Source organism: Sciurus vulgaris (assembly GCF_902686455.1).
Source record: "Sciurus vulgaris genome assembly, chromosome: 7".
Taxonomy (NCBI): domain Eukaryota; kingdom Metazoa; phylum Chordata; class Mammalia; order Rodentia; family Sciuridae; genus Sciurus; species Sciurus vulgaris.
The window spans coordinates 105,274,483-105,294,584 of record NC_136467.1 but is presented as its reverse complement, the minus strand read 5'-3'; the positions used below and the strand labels follow the sequence as shown (position 1 = coordinate 105,294,584).

Sequence of the window (20,102 nt, the reverse complement as noted above, 5' to 3'; positions counted from 1 at the left end):
GGCTTCTCTAATGCTTATGAATTTTGTTGGCCTCTTCCACAAGATATTAATCTCTTGGAGAACAGACAGCAGTCTTTTAAGAGTAATGGCAAATGCTATTGTGTATCTCCTAGGAGACAGTCATAATGCTATGTGCTTTCCAGGAATAATAATCTATACACTTAAGCCATAGCTCAAACCCAGGCCAAATGACCCAGAATGACCACATGACCTGCATACATGCTTTTCTTAATCCTTGGGCCTGTTACTTTGCATGGCCTCAGAAAAGTTGCCTCAGTTTTCTCCTCTCTAATATGGGAGGACGGTAGTGTCTACCTCAGAGGGTGGTTATAAAGCTTATTGGGGCTGATCTATGTCAAATGCTTAGAATGGTGCCTGGCACAGAGTAGATACTAATGGTAGGAGATGTTGTTGTTGTTGTTTATAGGAAAGACCAGTGTCCCAGGAAACCCCTCAGTCTCGTTTTAGCATGCAACATCCTTGGCAAAAGTTTATCCTGGATCCAGATGACTGGTCTAGAACTGGGAGTCTGCCAGTGTTCTGGTGGGCACTCTCCTCTGCCCTGCATCTCCTTCAGAGCCCACCTCAAAAAATAGCCCAGATATCTCCTGTGATTGCCTTTTTTTTTTCTTGACACAGTATTTCAGTAAGTTGTACTCCTTAGTCCGCAAAATGTAGTGCAGAAATAGTGTACCATTTTCGCACATTCTTCCACATAGGTCAGCGCCCTGTTTTCAGAATTTACTAAGAGCAAACTACTAGACACCTGACAGTAACTCTGGCAGGGCTAAAGCGCCTTGCCCGAATGCAGCCCTAGCATCTAGTGCCCCCTGCTGCCTTTCCACAGGAAAGGCAAGCGAACGACAGAAGCTTCACTTACTCCTTGTTTACTTACTGAAGCCGAAAAGAAAGCTGTATAAATGTGCTAAATTTGAAGTTGGAATCATGCTTATCTTTCCTAGGCTCACCCCTTGACTTTTAGATTTTTTTTTTTTTTGCCTTTTCGAAAAATTGATTTTGATTTATTATTTTTTTCTCATTTATATTTGATTTCCTTGATTTGGGGGCTCTTTTGCTATTTTTCACTTGGGCAAGGCCCTGAGTCCAGTGCGCGGCGGAGAGAAGCTGCAGCCTCAGGGGGCGGAAGGCGCGTCCTGGGCTTCTAGACCTCGGGCGAGGACAGGTAGTCCTCCTGTGCATCTCGGGGATCCTCCTTAGGGTCCGGGCTTGGCTGCGTATTAGGTAACAGGCTGACAAACCCACACGAATTTAGAGGGCGCGTTGTTGCAGCCAATGAGACACTGGTGCACGGCTGATTGTCAGACAGAATTAACCAGTGAGAATGCGCTTTGGGTGACGTGCACCCGCCCCCCGAATTGGGTTTTAAAACTTCGGTCCCGGGCTCCCCAGAACCTAACTGGTCCGGGCCAGGCGTGGTGTCTGTTGATACTGGAAGACTCCGACGAGGAGGGCTGCCCCCGCCACCCACTATGTCAGAGGCAGATGAAAGCGAGCAGCAGGTGGAGAGGACAAGCGCCAGCGAGCACCCACACCAAGCCACCCACGAAGGCGAGTCTCCGGTTAGGACCAGGGCGCTCCCGACACGGGTCAGAACGGCGCCCAGGCTGACCAGGCGAAGGGCGGCAGAGGCCAGAAGGACACCGGGCAGGTGCTGTGGCGGTGTGACAGTTGTCGATGGACTTCGGCGCAATCCCAGAGTCAACCGGGGGAGAGGATGCGCGTCCCGAGGAGCGTGTGCGCTCGCCCCGGGCCCAGCAAGGACTCCATCCCTCCTCCGGTCCCTTCCCCTAGCGCCTTCCCTCCGTCCTCCCCTCCTTCACTCCTGCTGGGTACCGAGTTAATGTCAGATCGCGTCTCCGCCCCTGGAAGGCAGACCTCTGGGTACCAAGGAAAAAAGGGATAGACAGATGACGAGATGAACGTTTTATAAGAGGGATTTTAGACAAATTAATTTCCAGTGTGCACAGTGCCCAGGGATGATGCCAAGGCGGGGTAACTTTGCTTTCCCTCTCCCCAGCCTGGGGACGCTGTGATCTTGTTCAGCTTTGTTTCTGTCAAGGAGTTGAGATCTCAGAAAGAAGGTTAGTGCAGATCTGTGAACATATTTAAGGTAGAATGTGCCAGACTTGGGGTAGACCTTTGCTTTGGATAGTGGCTCTGCTTGTTATCCTTCCTGTGAGAATTTTGGGAGCTGCGTCTCTTCCTAAACTCCATCTAATTTCTAAGCTCACTTCTTCCTTGTAAAACTTGTCCCCATGATTCTCACAAGACTTTTTCAGAAAATTGGTCATTGGTGACCTAAACTGGGATACAGGCAGAAAGTACCCCAAAAGACTCTTTTACCAAATTTGGAGAGATTGTTTACTATGTTGTAGAAATGGATTCCAACACTAGAAATCAAGAGGGTTGGGGCTAAAGAGGAAGCCAGTGTGGAGAAGGTAAGCTGTGTACTCTATCAGGGGCCCCTGTGTATGGGATGTGATTCTAATGGAACATTTCTGGATCATGTTTAGCTTGTCTGAACTACATATAGCCAAGTACACTGGGGAAAGCAGAATTTAGGGACTTGCTCCTGTACAAATTAAATGAGGGAGTGAGAGGTATACAAACTGCAGTGGTCCAGGAAGGGGACACTTGACATTTAATACCTATTTATGTCTCTGTTTGGAGGGACTGTGCTAAATGCTTCACATATGAGGATTAGAAAAGCATCCAGGTATGCTATGAAATAGATATTGACATGCTATTTAAAGAGGAAGAAACAAAGACTCAGAGAAGAGTGTAAGGAACTAGAAGAGATCACACAGAGGGTATGGGGGGGGTGGAACAACCAGAATGCCAACCCCAGCAGCCCAGCTCCAGGCAGTGCTCTTAATCCCTGCCACCTCACTCATGGAGGAAACAAGCCTTAGATGGGACTTCCATGACAGGAAGAAGGCTCACAGATAACAGATTTATATGTGTTTGGGTAAACTGATTTCAGGTTTAGAGAAAATTGGGAGGACAGACTTGGATAGAATATGGTGTGTTTGGAGGGGATGGAATATTTATGTACCTATGGTAGAATCTTGTGACTCAAAGTGAAGGTAGAACTCCTGGGCAATACTATTAAGAAATACCAATGTGAATTAGAATGAGAGTCTGCTGGTTAGAACTTTAGAAATGCCAATGAGAATGAGAACCAGTTTCTTCTTTCTCCAAAATAACTGAGCTGACTTTAGCACTGAAAATCCCAAATCCCAGGAAACCCCATTGTCCCAGTTTTAGTGCCACAAGTCTCTTGTCCTGGGAAATCTTTTATTTGTGGTTTTAGCACTGAAAGCCCCCTTAATCCTGAACAAATCTCCCTTTCTGTTGGAAGACACACAGGCTGAGTGGCCATAGATTGATCTAAGAAAGGACATAGCCATGACAAAGAAACCTTCCTATTAAGAAAATCTTGGTGGGGTAGTCTGAACCCTAAAGCCACTAAAGAGAAGACAAAGGAGTACTTTGGCAAGTTTGGGGAGGTCTCTCCCCAGGGCGTGGTTTATGCTCTACACCAGTCACCCAGAGACTGCTTTTTTCCTCCCTTCCTTCCTTGGCTGGTTGGCTGGCATTCTCCTCAGTGGGCTTCTTTTCTCCCCCTTCTGATCTTTAGGGGGACTGTCCTTCCTATGAGTTCTTTTTAGGATCTCTACCAGGAGGGGCATTGACCTTGAGCTCTACCTGTGTTTCTGGATCAAGGATATTGAACTTTAAATGACTCCAAAGCCAAATAAAAGATGAGATTCTGTTTTCATTGTCTTCTTTAAAGAGGGGGAAACTACAATATTCTGGAGGAGTGAAATAGCATCCGTGGAAGCAAGGTGAGGTGTCCCCATCTCTCACCTTTAGAGAATCAGCCCTTGGGTTAATGGGGCTCCTGCAGGGTAACCAATCATCCCAAGTTTAGCACTGAAAATACAGTGACCTGGGAAGCCCTTTCCTGGGATTGAAAGGTCCTGGTTTTGGCAATGAATATGCAAGGTTGGAGGAAGAGTGAAAAAACCAACCATTATAGAGGGGCTGACAGCAACACTGTTTTTGATGTTCAGTGAATATGGCATAGATTATACACCTTCTGGGATAGCTATTGCCTAATTTTTCCTTGACCATAGATATTGACAACAGTGGTTTGCAGTTCATAATGGTTTTTCATCCATTATTGAATCACTCAGAATAATGGGCTTAAATATATTGTAATCATTAAAGTTGACAGTACATCTTTGACTTTACTTGTGGATTAACTATTGTGTTCTGATGTTTTTATCATTAGGGAACAGTTGACCATGTTTTCTAAGAAATCAGATAATGAAAATGAAAACAATTATAGTATCAACAAAAGTATGATCCCATCACAGAAACAGAAGACTAAAAAACTGTGACATTTTAATAATATATGAAAGGACACATTTGGCTGTATTAGGGAAGTCTAACCAAAACAGAGCGTGCTGCATGGTAGGCAGAAACAAATTTGAAATCAGGCATGGGGGAGAAGTGAGTGTGACAGCACATATGGAGACTGAATCTCACAAGCCAAGGATGAGAAAGGCAATTTTCTCATTTCTAACCCAATCAAAAATACTTTTGGTTCCAGAAAGACACCAATGTTCAAAATTAACAGCTGCTGAATTAGCATGGGTGTACCACACAAACGGACATGCATAATTGTATTGCTCCTTGATTGGTCTAAAAAACTGAATAAAGTTACATTTCCTTATTCAGGAGGGGTTGCAACAAAAATGTCCTGTGAGTGAACAACAGGGCAAATTGATAATAGATGTATTGGCTCCTTATTGTGTAGAGCTGATTTTGTCACACCTCACCATCGATCATGCTTTATACAGTATATCCATTTCAAGTGCTACATGCATTATGGTAATTTAAAATGTTCCTTCTAACTTTTGGTATTTTGATTAGAAAAGTGAAATTTCAGATTGTCTTCTTGATTTCTATGAGGATTTTAATGAAACCACTGAAGTCATAAAATAAAATACTATTGATATTTTTAATACATACTATGCTTAGCTCATCTATTTGCATGTTTATCAGAGAGTGCTGGCATCAATTTTGGGAAATTGCATTCAAATCTGTAAAGTTCTTACCAAAGGAAATGGAAAGATCTTACCTGTTTAATGTCCTATAAATCTCGTATACAGCACTGTTAAAAAGGTGTGAAATTTCACTTACATGTGATATTGACTTTTTAATGAAAATTTTTGATTAATTTTCAATTTCCTCAAAAATGTATGGAAGTGCTTGATGAGATTTCTGACCTTATAGAAATAGATGTACCTACATGATGGCTATCATTGCTGCCCATCATGGAAAAGATGCTACAATGTTGGCCTAACATAAAGACCAAAGTATGGGAAAAGATGAATGTCCTTTGATTTGGAAACATATTGAGAATGAGAATTGAGGGAAGAATGATAGTAAAACATAAATTTACATGTTGTTTCTGCAAAACATTTTGGTGATCTTTGAAGAAGTCAGAAGGAGCCTAGAAAAGGATGGACTAACCTGAGTTGCTCATTGTCACAGATGGGTTGAGACAGACGCTCATACAATAGAAAATGATTCCTCCTTTAAGACTGCTTTGGAACTAAACAGCCCAGACAAAACAGGACTTTCTCAATTTCCTCACTAAGGCTATAATTTATTTGGAATACAACTCTGATTTTACCAGTTCAAATTACCTCTGGGCTTTGAAACCACTCTCCCTAAAAAAAAAAAATGTTTAATTTATGATGACATTCACTGTGCTTTAGAGTGTTTAAAAATAATGGGAATGATAAAGACATGGATGGGTTTGTAATTGCAAAGGACCTGATTGACAGACAGCTGTCTGTTGAAGCAAGCCTGTGGATACAAAGTGGGTGGACATATTTACAGAAATGGAAACTTAATCCCAGTGTAAAACTTGCTGATGCTAGTAAGTAAAATCATAGGTCTTCCATGCTCGAACACTTTTGTTGAGGAAATATTTAGTCTTCCATAATGTCATGTTGAACCGACACTAGGAATCAGTGAAATGTGGTCTTGAGAAGAGCTGTAGGTCAGAGTGAACTTCACATTTGACTGTATTCAGTTTTACCACAACATGAGAAAAGACAGACATTTTAAGGGCTGTGATCAGTTCAGAGAAATTTTATTGGAAAAGGGGAAAGGCTAAAAATATTCTTCTGTATCATGGGACAGAAAAAATATTGTTATTTGTATTAAATATAGAAAATATCTGTTTAACTAGTCCTATTATATTTATGTTCTTAGATGTTACTTTGATGTGTATATTTGTATTCATAATATCCATAGATATTAGTATACCAATTATGTATCAAAACTAGAAATAAATTGTACATACAATGTGTATATGTATGTATATATATTATATATATATGCATAATACAGGAGATTTTAGGAGGACACTCATATCCAAACTACAACAGATAGAGCTCAGACTAGATGTATGTGTGTGTGTGTGTGTGTGTATATATATATATATATATATATATATATATATATATATATATATATATATATTCAGACCTCTGAAACTGAGCCAAAATAAACTTTTCCTCCTCTAAGTTGTTCTTGTTGGATATTTTTGTCACAATGATGCAACATCTGACTAAAACACCATCTTGGTACTGAGATCCAGGGAAGTTATTTATCTAGATTACATTGTTGGAATAATGAGAGATTTCAAGAGGGTTTTATTTATTTTTAAAAAAATTATGTATTTATAGATCAACCAGGGGTGATCTATTACCTTTTTAAGTTTTCATTTTGAGACAGGGTCTTGCTAAGTCACCAGGTTGGGCTCCCACTTGTGATCTTCCTGCCCAGCCTCCTGAGTAGCTGGGATTGTAGGTAAGGGCCAATGGGCTTGGGGAGGATTTTATTTTTATTCTGAAAAGAGAAAGGGAGTCTGAGGAGAGGGGGTAGGGGAATGAGATAAGGATGGGCATAAAGGCAACGGCAAGGACATTGGGACAACTCAGAACCAAACTTGAGAATACCACTTCCTCCACACTCTAGGGTCTTGCCATCAACTCTCCCATGAATCTCCGGGGATCCCATTAGTTCCCTAGGACCAATAGACTTCTCATGAGTTAGATACAGTCACATTACTTTCCTGAAATACTTTGATGTGCAAGGACAGATTCAGTAAATTTTGCAAGATTTAATATGTATCTTAGCCTCTCTTCTTTCCTTCCTCAAATTCTGCTGTTATTCCAGCCCCACATAATCCTAGAGCTGCTTGGGCTCCTAAAGGAAAAACCTTCTTCAAATCCCTGAAGGGCTGTGGATAAGGAAGAGGGTAGGAGTTACTGCATTCATTCTAGAAGGCTAAATGGTGGAGTGAGATGAGTATTTACTGAGAGGCACAATTTCAAATCAATTTAAGGTTTTTTCCTGGGAACGGATTATTCTGAACTAGAAAAGTTTTAAAGTGCTTTCTGGTTCTGGGATTCTTACTATTCCTCCTACATATTTAAACCCAGCAATTCCCGATCTGAAGTGTAAAACCAGACTCTTGATCTCCCAAACACATTTTATGACCCAATAGATGATGTAATGAAATCAAATTTGGGTTCTTATTTTAGACATCTTAATCACTTCATCTCTTGAGCTTTAGCTTCTTCCACTGAAAAATGGGGGCGATCTGCTAGACAGTGTGTAAAATGCTTGGGTTTCATAAAGGTCCCTCGAATGACCCTCGAAAGATGAATGACCTTCTCTGTTAATCGTTTCGCCCTCCGGGATCCTTGGGGCACCCAGGCAGGTTTCCTGCGAGTGCCTGCCAGTCCGGCAGGAGACAGCGGACTTCAACTGGAGACTCCAGGCGGGGGATTTAAGCCTGGAAGACGTAGCAAATGACCGGGACCGGCCGCCGTCTGGGGTGTTACCGGAGCTCCGGGGCTGGGCTGCAACGGGCTCAGGCCAGAGAGGGAGGGGCGCAGCGCGTGCGCGCGGCAGGGAAGGCGGCGCCCGGAAGGAGCAGCTTTGGCTCGGAGTGAAGGCAGCTCGGAGGGTAGGAAGGTGCTGGCGAAGAGGCTGCTTCCGGATCCCAGGTATGGCTCTTGCCAGCGTCTGGTCTTCTGCTTCTCTCTTTTCATCTACCGGGAGGGTTCAGGGCTGCAGCTCCACTGTGCATCCCACAGTGGAGATTTACCTGCCCTGGATTTTCTTGCAAAGGCACAGAAATAAAAGGGCCTTTGCTGATCGCTGCCCACATTTCCAATCCCTGCAGCAAACAAGGATGCGGAGGAGGTGGGGCGGGGCGGGGAGACTGGGAGGATTGTGTGGAGGGCGGAGTCTGCCCTCTTTGCGATGTTTTCTTTTCTCCTGGGAATTTCCTGAATTTCTGTTTTCTGGAGGCATTAAATCTCCTACCCATTCTGCCTTCTACCCTTCTGGAGCTGGCCTATTGGTTAGGGTGGTGGGATGAATTCATTGTCTCTTTCTGAATCGCTTGATAGGTCTTAACCTTCCCAGCACCACCCAGATTTCACTGGAAAATGTCATGTCCAAAGAGCCTAAGGAAAGGTCATTGTTATATTATTAGCATGTGAAAATGCTTTGTATATAATAGTTTACAGAAAACCTCTTAGTTTTCCAAATTTTGGAGGACTTGGCGCCGGGAGGAAGGCATGGCCTTGTTACCTGGTTCTGTACGGCAGTGCAGTAAACCGTTTTGCTGCATTGCAGCATCCAAGATGCTTTCTGGCCTTTTACAAGTATTGAGGATGTCCTTTAAAACGGGAGCATGGGAGCATGTGATGGGCTGCCCCGGGCCATGCCTCGTCCTTTCTATGTTAACACAGCCTCTGGCTTTAATGTATGCTTGGCTCTGCCATGGAAAAGGAGCAAGAGGGGGTGCTTATTGTTTGTCCAATTTTTTTCCTTAAGAACAAACTTTTTGCAAGGATTAGGAATTGATTTATTTTGCCTCTTTAGAATAACACTGAGTTCACTAAGGAGATTAAGGAGCAGTTTGATTCCTGGCAATGTAGCTAAATGTGAGGGTAGGGGGCAGATCAATTACAGGTTATCAGACAGAAGCTGATCATTTGACCCATTCATTCATTCTTTACTTAGCACCTACCTTATGCAGGGCGGTGTGCTTGGTGCTGTAAAAACAAAGAAGTGAACCTGGGTTTGCCCTCAAGGAAAGAACAGAATAGTGGCTTCCAGTGCTTGGAGAGGGTATGCGGGCAGGGAAGAGGGGGGACATGGAAAGAGGAAGAGGATCCCAACCTAAGGAACTCTACACCAGGTAAATATGAATGTGTCCCCAAGAGAGGGTCACAGGAGCAGCTAGGGGATGAAGCCTTTTACATTGCTGCTTGGCTTTAGGAGAAAATTAAATCCTCAAATTACTTCTACCTGATGATGAATGATCTCTCTCATGAGCTTCTGATCTGAAGTAGGAATATTTTCCTGACTCAGAATATAAAAACAGGTTCCATTATTCCTGGCTACCTCCCTCCTTCCCCTCCCCACCAGCTGCTACTCTAGCGTTCTTTGTCTCAGGGAAGAGCATCAAGGCCTATCACCCCTACTTCTCCCAGTAGTTTAAGCCAGAGACCTAGGGGCTGAGTCATTCTGACTCATCCCTGCCTCTCCCACCCCACATCCAGGCCTGTTGATTCTACCTCCTTCACCTCTCAAGTTCTTCTGGCTTACTCCATCTAAGCCACTTTTTTAGGCCAGGTTACCATCATCAACTAAGTTCTTGCTTAGTTTACTGCGGCCATGTCTCAGCCTTACTTTATCTTCCATTGCCATTGCTGGAGTTTAAATCTGATTGTGAGACTCACTTCATTAATCACTCACTGCCCTTAGGACAGAAGGCAGACTCCCTTTGAGAGTTCCGTATTTCTTGTCAGGCCCTCTCTTTTCACAGATCATATTCATTTCTTTTTATTTTGAGATCTTGTCATGCTGTTCTCACACCAGGAAACTTTTTTAAAAATTATTTATTTTTAAACTTTTTACAGACTGCATTTTGATTCATTGTACACAAATGAGGTACATCATTTAGTCTCTATGGTTGTACACGATGTAGATTCATACCATTCGTGTAATCATACATGTACACAGGGTAATGATGTCTGTCTCATTCCACCATTTTTCATACCCCCCTCTCTCTCATTTCCCTCTCTGTAATCTAAAATTCCTCCATTCTTCTCTCATCCTCCAACTCCCCACCCCCATTATATATCATCATCCACTTCTCAGAGAAAACATTTGGCCTTTGGTTTTTTGGAATTGGCTTATTTCACTTAGCATGATAATCTTCAATTCCATCCATTTATCTGAAAATACCATAATATTATTCTTTATGACTGAATAATATTCCATTGTGTGTATATGCCATGGTTTCTTTATCCATTTTTCTGTTGAAGGGCATCTAGGTTGGTTCCACAATCTAGCTATTGTGAATTGAGCTTCTGTAAACATTGATGTGACTACATTACTGTAGTATGCTAATTTCAAGTCCTTTGTGTATAAACCGAGGCGTGGGATAACAGAGTCAAAAGGTGGTTCCATTCCAGGTTTTCTGAGGATTCTCCACACTGCTTATCAGAGTGGCTACACCAATTTGCAGCTCCACCAGCAATGTAAAAGTGTGCCTTTTCCCCCACATCCACGCTAACATCTATTATTGTTTGTGTTCTTGATAATAGCCATTCTAATTAGAGTAATAATTAGTAATAATTAGTAATAGTAATAGTAAGATGAAATCTTAGAGTTGTTTTAATTTGCATTTCTCTAATTAGTAGAGATGTTGAACACTTTTTCATTTATTTATTAATTGCCTGTGTGTCTTCTGTAAAATGTCTGTCCAGTTCCTTGGCCCATTTATTGATTGGATTCTTTGTATTTTTGGTGTAAAGTTTTGTAAGTTTGTTATAAATTTTGGAGATTAGTGCTCTACCTGAAGTGCATGTAGAAAAGATTTCTCCCACTCTCTAGGCTCTCTCTTTACATTCTTGATTGTGTCCCTTTGCTGAGAAAAAGCTTTTTAGTTTGAGTTCATTTCATTTATTGATTCTTGCTTTGATTTCTTGTGCTTTGGGAGTCTTGTTGAGGAAGTGTGGTCCTAAGCCAACATGATGAAGAGTCAGGCCTACTTTGTATTCTATTTGGTACAGGGTCTGTGGTCTGATTCCTGTGTCCTTGATCCATTTTGAGTTGAGTTTTGTGCAGGGTGAGAGATAGAGGTTTAATTTCACTTTACTGCATGGATTTCCAGTTTTCTCAGCACCATTTGTTGAACAGGCTATCTTTTCCCCATTGTATGTTTTTGTCTCCTTTGCCTAGTATCAGGTGACTGTATTTATGTGGTTTTGTCTCTATTTCTTCTATTCTGTACCATTGGTCTGCCTGTGTATTTTGGTGCCAATACCATGCCATTTTTGTTACTGTTGCTCTGTAGTATAGTTTTAATGTCTCATGTTGTGATACCTCCTGTTTCACTTTTTCTACTCAGGATTGTTTTGGCTATTCGAGGTCTCATGTTCTTCCAGATGAAGTTCATGATTGCTTTCTCAGTTTCTATGAGGAATGTCATTGAGATTTTAATTGGATTTGCATTGAATCTGTATAGTGCCTTTAGTAGAATGACCATTTTGACAATGTTAATTCTTCCTATCCAAGAACATGGGAGATCTTTCCATCTTCTAAGGTTTTCTTCAATTTCTTTCTTTAATGTTCTGCAGTTTTCATTGTAGAGGTCTTTCACCTCTTTTGTCAGATTAATTCCCAAGTATTTTATTTATTTATTTATTTTTTGAGGCTATTGTGAATGGAGTAGTTTTCCTAATTTCTCTTTCAGAGGATTCATCACTTATGAATAGAAATGCATTAGATTTACATGTATTGATTTTATACCTGCTACTTTGCTGAATTCATTTGTTCTAGAAGTTTTCTAGTGGAGTTTCTTTGATCTTCTAAATATAGGATCATGTCATCAGCAAATAGAGACAACTTATGTTCTTCTTTTCCTATTTGTATCCCTTTAATTTCTTTGATCTGTCTAATTGCTCTGGCAAGTGTTTCAAGGACGATGTTGAATAGAAGTGGTGAAAGAGGGCATCCCTATCTTTTTCCAGTTTTTAGAGGGAATGCTTTCAGTTTTTCTCCATTAAGAATGGTGTTGGCTGTGGGTTTAGCATAGGTAGCCTTTACAATATTGAGGTATGTTCCTATTATTCCTATTTTTTCTAGTGTTTTAAGCATGAAGGGGTGTGTATTTTATACACCAGGAAACTTTTGCACATGTTCCTTCTTCTGCCTGGAGCACCTCTTCATCCTACTCTCCCCAAGGTACCATGTGGTACCTTGCATCCTCTGGGCATCTTTCTCTAGGCCCCCTAGCCATGTCAGATGCCTGCCCTCTTAAGGTTCATTTAGCATCTCCTTCTTTTTGCTGTGCTATACTCTGGGTCCTGGAGGACTAAGACCCTGCCTGTGGGCTTCTTATTGCTCCCAACTGCTTTGCACAAAGAAGATACTCAATAGATAGTTGTCAACTGGAAATGAGTTAAGATAGTAGTTGTGATATGGCATAAGTCATATGAAAAATGCACCCTACCTCAGTTTTCTTAGCATGCTGAAGTAGTAATGGACTTACGTACATCAAACGGAAAATAGGTGTAAGAGTGAAAGAGAAGAATAATTATTATTAGAGCAGCTAATATTTGTTTTTAGATGTATTTTTAATTTTAATCAACACATAGTAATTGTGCATATTTATGGGTCACAATGGAATTTCAATACATGTATAAACATAATAATTGTATATATTATGGGTGTGGCCTTTCAGTACATGTATGAATTAATCAGGATATTTGTCAATCCATCACCTCAGATTATTTATTACTTTGTGCTTTGAATATTCAGAATCCTTTCTTGTAGCTATTTTGAAATATTCAAACTATGGTTGCCAACCATAGCTGTCCTAGTCTGCTACAGAATGTAAGGAGTTGTTCTTCACATCCAGCTGTCCTCCTACCCATCCTCCTTCCACCCCCTGCCCACACACCCTCTCCAGGTTCTAGGAGCCACTATCCTCTATTTCTATGAGATCAACTCTGTAGCTCCTCATATAAGGGAGAAGATGCAGTCTTGTCTTTCTGAGCCTTGAGCTGCTAATATTCGTTGAGTGCTCAATATGTGCTAGGCACCGTTCTGTGTTTTCAAATGAATTTGTTTAATTCTCACAGTAACCCTGTGAGTTAGGTATTTTTATTATCCTTATTTTAAAGATGGAGAAACTGAGTCACAGAGCGATTAAGGAACATATCCAGTTTTACACAGCTAACATGTAATGGTATAAATTTAAAGCCAGATGTGCATTGTAATATGTAATATGATTGGCTCCTATCACCGTAGTAAATAGGATTGGTTGTGAGATGCTCATAGGGATGAAACTGAGTCACTAGAGGGAAGACAGTGTACTCTGGTCATGACTTTAAGATAGTAGGCCAAGCACGAGATTGATCCATAATCAAAAATTCTGAAGAGCATCAGCTTTGCTTGCACACTCATCCAGCTAACTTAGTACTCAAAGGTATTGTTGCATAGTGGTTAGAAGTGAGACTTTCTTGAATCTGAAATCTTGGCTCTGCTCTGTGACCTTCAGGCATTGCTTGCCTTTTCTGTGCTTCAGTTTCCTCATCTGGAAAATGGGATAATAGTGTACCATTCAACCATAGGGTTGTGGTGTTAATTACATGACATGATATATGTGAGACCTTAGGTGCAATCACATGTTAATTGCTCACAACATTATTGTTATTATTGCTAGTTTATCCATCATTCAGTCAGCAAAGGTTTTTGAACCCAGGGCCTTCCTACCTGTCACATCCCAGTGTGCCACCTCCTGGGCACTTCTTGTAGGTGCTGAGGGCTTTTCATTGCCATCTTCTGCTCTCACGTCCCTCCGCAGACCCTCCCTCGCAGTAAGTTCTGAATGACTCTTTGAGATAAGCTCAACACTTCTTTTCTGTTCTTCGAAGTCAGTTTATTGTCAGTTAGTATAGGGAATAAAAGACTCGCAGTGAGAAACTTTGAAAAAACACATAAGAAATCCCGCATATCATTCCTCCTGTTTACAGAGATAATTATTTTCCCCATGGAAGAAATGTAGATGTAAGAAAGTTAAGATATAAAAGCACCACCAGGATTCTTAGAATTTAAAAAAGCGCAAGAACTTCAGAGCTCCTCTCGTTTGTTTCTCACACTTGGAGGACTTGGGGGAAGGAAAGAGCGTGGTCTCAGGACCAACAGCCAGCAAGCGACCAGACCCACATCTCCACCCTGTGACCAGTGCACTTTCTACAGCATCTTAAAGAATGGAGAAACCAGGCACCAGCGTTCATGCCTGTATTCCCAGTGACTCAGGAGACTGAGGCAGGAGGATAACAAGTTTGAGCCAGCCTCAGCAACTTAGCAAGACCCTGTCTCAAAATAAAACATAGAAAGGTGCTGGGAAGGGACTCAGTAGGTTAAGCACTCCTGGGGTTCAATTCCCAGTACCAAGAAAAAGGGTGTGGAGGGTCTCCAGGGGACTTCTCACCCCTGGATATGCTTGATGCTGCTGTGATGCATGGTAGGATGTCATTGTCATTCAGTTAACTTTGTGCCCAGCCTTCACTTTCATTTATTGTTTAGTGATTTGTTATCACTGAAGTGTGGATGTCTTTGCCACCACAGAACTGTCTAGTGACACAGCACATGTTTAAAGTGAATCTCTGGTTCAGTCACTAAGCAAACACCCATGTGCTATGCATGGGTGTCCCCCTTTTCTGTTCTGCAGTGTGGGAAGCATGGAAGGATGAATGTCTGCACAAAAATATGAAAGAATTGTATGATGGAGTTTCAGAAGCATTTAGAGGAAGAAGAAGCTAGAATGGTTAAGGAGTTCCAGGGTAGTTAAGGGCAGAGGTCAGGGAGAAGGTTCAGAGTGTGTTTGAGGTCCTGTAGGTGGAGGAGAGAGAGGACATTGTAGACATGGAGGTAGAAAGTGTAGATTATAGTGTTTCCCTGCAGTCAGGAGACCCATCTTGCAGAGTAGAAGCCTTATAACAAGTAGAAAGACCAAAATAGCTGAGGGTATAACTTGAAGACAGGCAGAGGAGAGTCAACCTCTGGTGTCCCCCAAGTATGCCAGAGAGAGAGGATAGCAGGACAGTGGTGAGTGTTGGTAATAGGCTTGACCCTTTAGGGACCATAGAAATTAATTTCTATGATTCTGTGGGATGCCTTCCATTTTACTATGTATTTGTTCCCCAGAACTCTTTATTTTGCATCATTTGTCCCTTCTTCCTTGCTTTAGAATCACAGCCTCACCAATGGACCTGATTGGTTTTGGTTACGCAGCCCTTGTGACATTTGGAAGCATTTTAGGATATAAGCGGAGAGGTAAGACTAAAACAAATTTTTCATCAAAGGTTCTTACTGGGGAAATGCTGATTTTGCTAGGCTCATCTGATGGTCTGCTAGCAGGACAAGAAATTCATGATATCTGAGAAGGAGCTGAGGACCAGGATGTCATGGAAGGGATTCACAGAGGGAAGGGGTTACGTGGGACTGAGCATGCAGAGCATGCCAACATGGGGCTCTCACCTGCCCTTATGAATTGCATAGTTAATTGATTTTAACCTTCAGAGCTTACTTATAAAATAAAGAAAATAAAGTTTCTTGTGTTTTACATAATTGTGTCAAAAACTGAGTTATATTGCTATAAGTTGCAAAGGAAAAGATTTGTTCAGAACTAAGATATAATATCCAAAGTCACCTCTTCATCTGTATCTAAAAGAGGAAGAAGAGCCCAGTTGATTACATAAAGGGTTTTCATGAAAAGTGAAAGGTCAAGATTTTATATTTTACTTTGTTCTAAGTAGATGCATGTACAGTCATGGTGTCTCGTGTTTCTGTTTTTTATATTTTAGTGAATTTTTAAGAATAAAGTTGTATTTCAAAGGGTGTTACACTTGTGACATTGGTATATTTGAATTTGAGTGAAAAAGCTAGATCTACACAGTTGGAAGTTAGGAACTTCCTCCCTTAGAGGTGTCTCAGAAACCATAGTCGGAAGAACAATTCTGTTTCATAGCAGAGCAGCTAGCAGATTAGAATAGATTCCCTTCTAAGATTCCTTACAGATTGTAATTCACCTTACATTTTTGTTTGTTTTTTTTCTCTCTGAATATGTGTATTGTAGATATTTTTGGAAGGACAAACAATAATGCTACTAAAGTGATACCTGCCAATAACTACTCGAGAGTTGATGTTTTATTAATTACTTCAGAGGAGTCAGTGTGAAACCCTGATAGTATTGTTATTGAAGAAACATTTTTTTTTTTTTTTTTTGGTCAAAGACATATCTGAAGAACTTCTATTATAGAACAGAAAAGAACATCTAAACATTTTAAATTATTTATTTATTTTTGCTATCAGGAATTGAACCCAGGGGTACTTAACCACTGAACTACATCTCAGCCCTTTTTTTATTTTGAGATAGGGTCTTCTAAGTTGCTTAAGGCCTCACTAAGTTACTGAGGCTGGCATTGAACTTGCAATCCTCCTGCTTCAGCCTCCCAAGTTGCTGGGATTACAGGTGTGCACCACTGTGCCAGGCTTAAATATTTTTGCTTGCCTTTTTTAGGGATGTGAAGAATTATTTGTGTGTGTGTGTGTGTGTGTGTGTGTGTGTGTGTGTGTATGCAAGCACGTGTGCACAAATGTGCATTTCCTGCAGTGGTTCTTATGCCTGGCTAAACATCTGAATTCCCTATGAATATTTAAAAAATAAAAATACCTCAGCTCTACCCCCATGGATTCTAATCCAATAGATTCTAAATGAAAGCAAGTTCTGTGAAGCAAGGATTGTGTGTGCCTTGATCACAGTGTCACCAGCATATACCTCCCTGTCCAATGCACAGGAATTGTTTAGTATTTATCATGGTGTCCTGGGCTGGAGACTAGCTGGCTGGGTCAGTGCCCTGCATCTTCCCCTTTCTTGGTGTAGTCTCCTCTAATCTGAATTCTGACATCTTAGGGCTTAATGATTTGTTAATTATTCAGGACAAAACCATTGCCTGGTTTGCATAGCACTTCTCTCTTTACCTCTGTGAGCTAAAAATATCTTTGGACCTCATTTTCCATCATCACAACTTCATAGTAAAAATGTGGATCCAAGAGGAAAAAAGCAGGGGTAGGGAGAAGAGGACATCAAAGTGAAGTGACTGCCCAAGATCATGCAATCAGGTCAACACCAGTACTACAGTGCAGGCTTTCTTTATTCCTTCCAGGGAACCCTGACCCCTGCATTACCCTGTGTGCAGAGTTCCTCTGCCTTGTGTTTTGGGGTTCAGCATCACTGTCTCTGAAGAGGCCCATACTTAATTTGACTCTGCTCAGTTAAGATGCTCAAGTAGGAACACGTTTGAAGGTACCTGTGTTGCACCTGAGCTGACAAATGAATTCCTTTCACTTTGAGATTCTCTTTGTGAGCCCATACTTTTCTTCCTAGGTGGTGTTCCATCTTTGATTGCTGGTCTTTTTGTTGGATTTTTGGCGGGCTATGGAGCTTACCGTGTCTCCATGGACAAACGAGATGTTAAACTATCGCTGTGTAAGTATGGCACTTTCCCCCCATTCACAGAGCATCAAACCTTGGAGTGGCCTGCTTGATACCCTGTGCTAGGTTTACTAGAAAATATATTGTCAGATGTTGAGTGGCCCCACGCTGTGTCGAGACTGAACATAACCCTTGTTCCCTTCTAGACAGACCTGATCAAAAATAATGGTACTGTACCTTGCCTTCTGACTCAGTTTTCTGTAAAACTTGTTACTAGAAATACTAGAAAAATTAAATTAGAAAAAGAAAGGAAGTGTTCCTAGGTTTTCTGCTAATTCTCCTAAATACATATTAAGAATGGTTTTTTATGTTGCTGTGAAAATGTCTAAAAAGAGACAGCCTTGTATTATTTTATTTAATTCACAAACAGTTTTGATCCTGTTCTTCCTTAGGAAAGTAAGACTGACCCCTTCTTAGCTTCTTTGTTTATTGGCCTTAGTGAAAGAATGTCCACAGAAAAAATGGAAACCTGAATGTTTAAGCCCCTGGGATACTTGACTTTCTTTTGTCTAGCTGGAAAGAGAAATACAGCAAAGGTCTAGAAAACTTCACCAAGAAAATTGTCTTTATTTGATTTATTCATATTGCCATGGCGAGTATGGAGGAAAATATAAATAAAAACAAAATTTTATTTTGTTTATATTTGAAAAAGAAAAAAGACATTAATTGGGTTTTTCTTCCCTTATTTTATTTCCTTTATTTTTTTCTTCCATTATTTTAAATACAGAGTGGGGATATTTCTAATAATGAAGATTGTGTCAGAAGCTGACTCTGTATTAGCAGGGTATAGATATATTGGGCCTTTTTTTCATATACACTTAAGTAATTTTCATGTTTACTCTCAATCATATTTTATATGAATATGTGATTTTTCTTTGAAAGCTGTTCTTAAGTTGTTTTATTGACATCCTGAAGTCTCACACAGAAACATCCTTCCCTCCCATTGGTTCAGCTCCTGACCCGATGCTTCTGCACATAATTTTGTAACTTAGTCTCCAGGCATTTAATGTCTCAAATGGAATGCTACAAAGAAAACAGTCCACCTTCTAGTATTAATTTACAATCAGATCTTTTAAAAGAAACACTGGTTATTTTCCTTACGTTTAATTAACCAGCATTTATTCAGTAGCTCCTGTGGGTTCAAGTATGTCTGTTGCCTTGTGTTTTTGAGGAAAGTTGAATAAGACATAGTCCTAGCCTTTGAGGAGTGTTCTTGAATGGAAATTTAGGTTATAAAAAAAATTTGAAGATATTTCAGGAATGGATCTTAACATGTTTATTTACTCAAATTTTTGATGGACTGTTTTATAAAGCATTTTAATAGAGGCCTTTATTTTTTCAAGAAATAGTAACTCAGTGCTTATACATAATAGTTGTTATATTGAAAACTTTGAAACAATATTGTTTTCCTTTTTTTTTTTTTATTTTTTTAATTTTTTGTCCACAAGCAAGTACCGATAATATGTTTGAAACTAGTTCATGGATTGGTTTGATTTTCAGTTACAGCTTTCTTCCTGGCCACCATAATGGGTGTGAGATTTAAGCGTTCTAAGAAAGTAATGCCTGCTGGACTGGTTGCAGGTTTAAGGTAAGAAGAACTATTTTGAACTATACTTTCCTCTGCCATCATTTTGAAGGGCTGATTTTTGTTCAAAATCAATTTTAATTTGAAAAGTCAAAGTAGTTTCTATTACAGTGAGCAAGACTGGAAAAACCTTAAACCATGGTGAAATCAGTTACTTTTTGGCACTGATGTTCACATGGTCATTCTTCCCAGCAGCACTTAGTGTCACTGTGATTTGATCACAACATACACAGTTACCTTTTCTGTAATTCAGAGCTAAATTCAGCCTTATTTCCCCACAAGATTCACCTACCTAAAGCAGTAAGTTTTTTCATTCTCTTTTAAAGAATCGGACAGTGATAGTGTGATGCAGTTTATTTTGAATTTTTAAAGGGTGATTAATTTTAGTATTTTTTAAAAAGACAGGTTGAGGAGTCCCAAATTTTTTATTTGATCTGGTAATTCTGTCCATGAGTTGAAGCATATTACCAAATAAAAATTTAGAGGTAATATTTTTTCATTCCTCCTAGAAGCTGCCTAGGAGTGTGAAAAGCCATAAACATGTCCATTCCCTTCAATATGCATTTTCGCTGTTGAGAATTTATTTCAAAGAAGTGAGATGTACACAAAGATTGATTGTTCATTGAAACTTTATTTCTAATGAAAAATATGTTAAACTCAGAAATTAGAAACAGCCTAAAAATTCATAGGTAAGGAAATATTTTAATAAATATTTTGTGCATTTAATGGAGTATTGAGTAGGCATTTGTACATCATGTTTTCAAAACCTATTTATTGGCATTAAAAAATCTTGATGACATAATAAGATTTAAAAAT

At 40.3% G+C, this 20,102-nt stretch overlaps 1 protein-coding gene across 2 annotated transcripts in view; it reads left to right on the top strand.

Annotated features, from left to right (window-relative positions):
• The first annotated feature begins 1,439 nt into the window (after positions 1-1,439).
• The window catches only part of TMEM14A (transmembrane protein 14A), a 19,621-nt gene continuing 958 nt past the window's right edge, over positions 1,440-20,102 (top strand). The window contains exons 1-4 of one of the 2 annotated variants that reach the window (XM_079147674.1): positions 1,440-1,669; positions 15,395-15,480; positions 17,594-17,695; positions 19,202-19,289. In XM_079147674.1, coding sequence (XP_079003800.1) covers positions 1,491-1,669; positions 15,395-15,480; positions 17,594-17,695; positions 19,202-19,289 — 455 coding nt within the window. In that variant the 5' untranslated portion in view covers positions 1,440-1,490. Of the gene's footprint in view, positions 1,670-7,981; positions 8,121-15,394; positions 15,481-17,593; positions 17,696-19,201; positions 19,290-20,102 lie in introns of those variants that run through there. The other variant, XM_079147675.1, reaches the window with a different exon arrangement.